General features: G+C 47.6%; 1 protein-coding gene across 1 annotated transcript; it reads right to left on the bottom strand.

The window, feature by feature from the left end:
- Positions 1 to 3,814: 3,814 nt before the first annotated feature.
- Positions 3,815 to 5,933, bottom strand: LOC105995223 (melanoma-associated antigen E2). The gene has a single exon (XM_013028914.1). It carries the CDS (start codon positions 5,709 to 5,711, stop codon positions 4,140 to 4,142), a length of 1,572 nt encoding a protein of 523 aa, XP_012884368.1. The 5' UTR covers positions 5,712 to 5,933; the 3' UTR covers positions 3,815 to 4,139.
- Between the last annotated feature and the right edge of the window lie 234 nt (positions 5,934 to 6,167).

Below are 6,167 nucleotides of genomic sequence, written 5' to 3'. Positions count from 1 at the left end.
GTGATTTATTAGAGATAGGAGTCTCACGGTCTTTCCTGCCCGGGCTGGCTTTGAACTGTGATCCTCAGATCTCAGCCTCCTGAGTAGCTAGGATTACAGGCGTGAGCCACCAGCGCCCGGCTCTCATATGTCTCTTTATGTTTGCCTGGAACTTGCTAAGTAGCTCAGATTGGCCTCAGTCTTATGATCCTCCCGCTGCTGGGAATACAGGCATCCCCACCACATGTGGCTAGAACTCCAATTTCATTTGAATTCAGCTACCAAAGTATCAACAAGCAGTCATCTGTTTTTATGTTGAAAATGTATCCTATTGCCTTGAGCATGCTAGGCAACAAGTCTACCACTAAACTACATTCCCATCCCAGACAAGGAGAAAAGTTTAAAGCAATGGTGAAATATGGAAATTTCACTAAATTGTGACACAATTGGCTTGGATGATACTTATCAAATACTGTGTGATTCTAGCCTTTTCTAGCAAGTTGAAAGTAACTTCAAGAAGTCTGGAAAGAGAGGTTGTGTAACTTGCCCAAGGTCACTCAGCTAACCAAGTGACAGAATAAGCACTGAATAGATCTAAAGTTTTTAGTCATTCGAATGTATTGCTCCTTCTTTATCAAATGCTTGGCTTATTCCTAAGTCTACAAAAAAAATCCACCAAAACCAAACAAAACAAACAGGCCTTGGGTTTCTGTTTCCTTTCCAGCATTCTTTCTAACTAGCCCCAAACCCCGTATACTGAGAATTCCTTAAGATTATTCATTGGAGAAGAAAAGAAGCCCTTTTCAGAGAGAAATCTCACTATCTGCAGGTCCTGAGGAGACTATATGGACCTTGTCTGAACCTGAAGGGTGGTTATGGGTTGATCCAGATCATGGATATCAGAAGGTTTAAGGGCAGCGGTTCAGGGGGAAGGGGACTGGAAAATTTGCCTTGAAATTCACGTATGCCAATCAAGCCCAGCTTTTCTCTGACTGTATACTTATTTGTGGACAGCTTGTGTGTGTGTGTTTGTGTGTGTGTGCGCGCACGCACATGCATATGTGTGTGTGTGTGTGTGTGTACAGAAGGTATGGAAAGGGCAGGGAAATGCTTTCCTAACCACCCATCTTCTCAGAAAATGGATACTCTTGGGCTTCAGCTACTGAAAGTGAATATATTCGCAATGGTATTTCCCCAGGAAAGAACCTACTCACATGTGCACAGGTCTCTCAGTGGCATTATACATCTAGGATGAGGAGTCCAGACCTAACCCACTCTACGAGTCCCAACTCCGTCAAAACTTCAGTAGTAGTTGAGTGCTGGTGGCCTACAGAATCTGTCAATGAACTCAGACCTTCCCACTTTGTACATAAATTCACAGAGATGAAAAGGACATTTGATATGACTTAGAACATGATTTAAGCTTAAACAATGATCATTCATCCGATGAATATGTGTTGGCCACATACCCACTTCCACCCCTGTGTTTCTCCTAGGGGGTGTCAATTCCAAGCTGGTGCCTAAAGGGTGGGAAGTCCCTTAGATATCTCATGTCTTCCACAGGAACTTCTGTGTCCCTCCGAAAGAACTCTTCATGTCCCTTACCCTGGGCACATGCCCTGCAAGTCTCATATTTGTCATTTCTGGAAAACTGTCTGTGACACTGGTGACACAGGGCTCTGCCTCACTTTGATTCTTCTATTTCTGAGCAGCTTTGGATAAGTCAAGAGTTCTGCCAGGAAATTTGTTTTTTCCACGATTGCAATAAACGTTACTAAAACTTATGCAGGGTGAGAAGTGGTGACTCTTGGCTCTTTGCTGGGTGAAGGGCAGCAGGTAAAGCTGAGGGCTCACAGAGGACCCCATTGGGTAAAGATCCTGGGACAGAGTGGAGTTAACAGTGGTCATTCATTAGATTCTTGAGGAGGGCTCTTTGGACTTCAAGCCCAGCTCTCACTCATTGATTGGCTGTGTGACTTTGGACATATTAGTTACGCCTCAGTTTACTGTGGCGTCAAATGGGAATATCAAAGAGCTTCTTGGAGAATTGGTGGTTAGAGCCAAGCACAGGAAAACCCGCAGCACAATGTTTGCCATACAGTTAATTGTAAAACAAGTAGCAGTTTTACATTGATCATTGTTGCTCCATAAGCTACACCTTCTTAGAGGGTTGTTTCTTTTCCTGGAGGCCCTAGAAGAACTTATGAGTTCAAAAAGTCAGAGCAGGAAAAGATTGACACCTTAATTTGCTTGTTTCCTTCCCCCCCCCCCTGCAAGCCTAAACAGATTTTAGGGTTCAAGGAGGCTGGGGAATCCAAGCCTCCAGGTTTTGCGGGGCGGGTAAGACCCCACCCCATTTCCCTGCATTCCTTCACTCAGGCTCCCCAGGTACTAATTTTCTTGTCACCGGAAATCCCGCCTTGAGCCTTCAGTTCTTGGTATGTTGCTAGAGCAGGAGATTACTGAGATGTGGTGGGGGCTAGATTGCCCTGGCAACCGCAGAGACGCCTGCGCAGTGCAGATCCCAAGCAGACAGCTCTAATTAGGTTTCTGCATAGCGGCAGGTCAGACTTGGGGACCAACAGGGTTTCTTTCCCCTCCCCCTGTCCACTTCCTCAGCTGGAAGGTTGTGTTCTCTTCCTGAAGCTGACAGAAAATGTGGGCAATATCTTCCAAACTGTCACCTATCTGCTAGGAGGTAGCCATTAAAGGTAGCCTCTGGTGATTAAAAAGGATGTAAAGGTCAAAAAGCTTGCTGAGGCCTGGGAGATGAAGTATAAAGCCTGCACTGGTAGACATCACTCTCTTTGCCCCTGTCAGAGATGGCTTTCCATATAATACCCACCCCGGCGACAGGAATGCCTTGCAGGACCTCTAGAGAAAGCTTAGGGAAAGCTGCAAGTCAGGTTAGAAGCTGTGAGAGGAATCAGAATGAAGAGATCCAGAAGGCTCCCCTTAACAGCTTGGGTGCTGAAATAAATCATGCTGGAAGAGGGTTCCCATATACAGTTCTTTCCGTCTGACTCAGGATGGAAGATCAGCTGTGTTCAGGAATGTCATGTCAGTTTCCCAAGAGCCCCTCTCTGAGGATATGGGCCCTTGTTTGCTCTGCCAGACTTTTCTCTCCCATTCTCCCCCCTTCCCTTGAACCCAACCTTGTCTTTCGTGGGTTACTTCCAAGTGCCCTAAAGGCATTTTATACTCTCTGTCCCTGTCTTCATCAACAATCTCTGCTTTTCTCCCACTTCTCAACCTCACATTAGGTATTACTAAAGCACATCTTGTCTCAGCCCTGCATCCCATCCTATCCTTCCTACCACCCCTCCCCACCTCACTACTTCCCATGTTGACCTCTATTTCACACGGTTTACCTCCTCCAACCCTTCTTGGACCCCATTGCCTTTCTCCAAAGTTAGGTGTTAATGTTTCTAACTCCCATAGCACAACCCCACCCCAACCCATTTTCTTACCCTTCCTATACTATGCCACTTGTTCCAGCATAATAGAATTGCTGGGTTTACTGCCATAAAGTTTCTCCAGTAAGCTCTGGGCTTCTTTACCTTTCTATTCCCAGTACAGAGGCCTGTGCTCAGAGCATGCAGGTGCTTAAGCAGTGTTTGTAGAATAAATGAGTGCATAAGCAGGGCATCTAATTCATTAGGCTTTTATTTTCACTACACTCTAGAACAGCAAAGCAAATACAGTGAAGTGGCAGTCTTTTTGTTTTTTAAACACAACAGGAGACACGAAGAGAGGGCAACCACAGATAAGTGGTATGGGTTTTGGGGTGTGTGTGTGTGTGTGTGTGTGTGTGTGTGTGTGTGTGTGTGTGTGTGTGTGATTTAACTGCTGCACTGGATCATTTTACTGATTATCTCAAAGACAGAAATATTACCAATACATGTTATACAGTTGTCTGAACTTTTATACTGAAACAAGACAGGAGAGACAAACAATTTAATTTATAAACACTGACCATGAACCTCAGTGAAGGGTATTTTAGAAGTAGACACTATTAGAACTGGAACACAGAAAGCACAATGTGTACTCTTTACCCCAGCCCTCCCCAACTTCTGATTTGGGGCACCAGTGCCCTTTTCCCCAGGGACCCTTGAACGGATGTCACACAATTGAAGTGATTCCTTTTTCTCAAGACTTCTTCACATGGAGCCAAAGAAGAACATGGCAGTTGCCTCAGATCTGGCTCTGGCCTCTTCATCTTCCACAGCCTCCCTATATTGCTCAGGCCAGTCCTGTGGTCGTTTTCTGTAGAGCCTGGCCATATACTCCAAGGCTTTCATCTTGGTGATTTCAAGGTGCGCCCGAGGACCCCACAGAAGCTCATATTCGACTGGATTGGAGTAAGACAGAGGCCTGCATTCCAGGTAGCGCTGTCGCATCAGCTTACAGGTGATGGCATGCTTTCTTCCTACATCCACGCTGAACCTCCGAAGTAAGTTCCAGACGTTGGCTTCTTTGACTCGGTTGCCCATCAGGAAGATCAAACCTAGGATGGGCATGACGTATTCTTGAGTGGGTCTCCCCAGGCTCTCCAGCATAACTTGCTCTTCTTCCGATTCTGGTTGTTGAACAAGGAGGTAGATGTGCTCGCTGGTATCAACCTCAATCAGAGAGAACCCATAGAACAGATCAAGTATTAGAGTAGCTCGACTGAGGATATTTGGGAATACGTCCTCAAATTCTTTGCCAGTGTGAGCCAACAGCTCATCCTGGTGGATAGGTAGCAACTCTTCAGTGACATTAATGGCCAACTGGACCAAATCATTTGCCTTATCATTCATAATGTCCTCTGACCAGAACTCTAGGCCCGCAGCTTGGCTTTTTTCTTTTGCTTTATCAGCTTCCAGGGCCTTGTTATATTCTTCTGGCCAGCTCCAGGGCTCTTCATCATGGGCCTCGGCTACAAATTTCAGGGCTTCCATCTTTGTGATTTCCCTGTGTGCTCTAGATCCCCACAAGAATTCAAATTCAAGGGGATTAGTGCCATACACTGGCCAGTACTCCAAAAATCGCATGCGTACAAATTCAGTAGTGAGGAGGTTCCTTGTGTTCCCAAAGAGGTTGTTGATCCTCTGAGGCTCATCCAACACATCAACCTTAAGGAGCAGGTCCCAAATGGAGGCCTCTCTTGCCCTGTTGCCATTCAGGAGGATGTGGCCTAGGACCAAGGCCAGGAGACCTGCCTTTGGCATATCCAGGGTCTCTGCTAGCCGTTCGGTGGTTTGGGGACCCCGCTTACTGATTAGATTGTAGGTATCAGTCTGGGGGTCAAGAACCCTCAGGTTCAACCCAAAGACCCGATCCAGGTAAGCAGAGGCTCGTCTGAGTATCTCGGGGAACTGATCTGAGTATTCCCTGAGAAACTCCAGCATCTCTGATTGCTGGATAGATCCCTCCGTTTGGTTTTTCATTCGCATGAAATTCACCAAAGCCATCGACCTGTCTTCTAGAGGGTCATGGACTCGGAGCGCCCCCAAACGTCGGGACTGCTCATCGATGAGAATCTCGATGTCATTTGGGTCCGGCGCAGCCTGGGAAGCGCTGGCACCCTGAGGGTCAATTGGAACCTGAGGACCCTGGGGGACATCGGAGACAAGCATGGAGATAGGGGGCCCAGAGGCGTCAGTAGCCTGCATTTCACCCCGGCCGTCGCTGAAATCTGCAGTGGTCTCTGCGCTGCCGTGGCGCGCATTCTGGCTTACCAGAGACATGGTTCCAGGAGACAGGAACGGGAACGGGGAGCTCAGCGGTCCGTCGGAGAGAGGACGGTGGGTGTGTTGGTGCCTCGGCCCAAAGCCGAAGCCTGAGGCCCGGAAGCTGGGCGGATCAAAAGTGAGAGCGGGTAAGAAGGGAGATCTTTTAAACACAAGAACTAGCCAGCAATATGAGCGCAAGCCTGAGAGCGTTTTAGCTTTGCCGCAGCCTACGCAGGCGCAGTCAGGCTCTGCGACGTGGTGGCCACACCCCGTTCCGAGTCCTCCACTCCGCTCCCCCTCCCGCTTCCACCCCCTCCCCGCCACCGCCTCCAGGCTTGACGAAGCTGTTGGAAGTGTATGGGGCGGGGTTCGAACTTATCAGAGAAGAGTTTTCATGAAAAGGAGGAACACAGACGAAGCACCATGTTAGGAAGTAGAATAGAATTGAGAGGAAAAGATTTTTCTGATTAC

Source organism: Dipodomys ordii, unplaced genomic scaffold (assembly GCF_000151885.1).
Source record: "Dipodomys ordii isolate 6190 unplaced genomic scaffold, Dord_2.0 Scaffold116, whole genome shotgun sequence".
NCBI lineage: Eukaryota > Metazoa > Chordata > Mammalia > Rodentia > Heteromyidae > Dipodomys > Dipodomys ordii.
The sequence above is the reverse complement of the archived record's forward strand: the minus strand, read 5'-3'. Positions and strand labels throughout refer to the sequence as shown.

Coding starts and splice junctions, on each gene's coding strand:
- LOC105995223 (XM_013028914.1), bottom strand. CDS start 5,711: ATGTCTCTGGTAAGCCAGAATGCGCGCCACGGCAGCGCAGAGACCACT.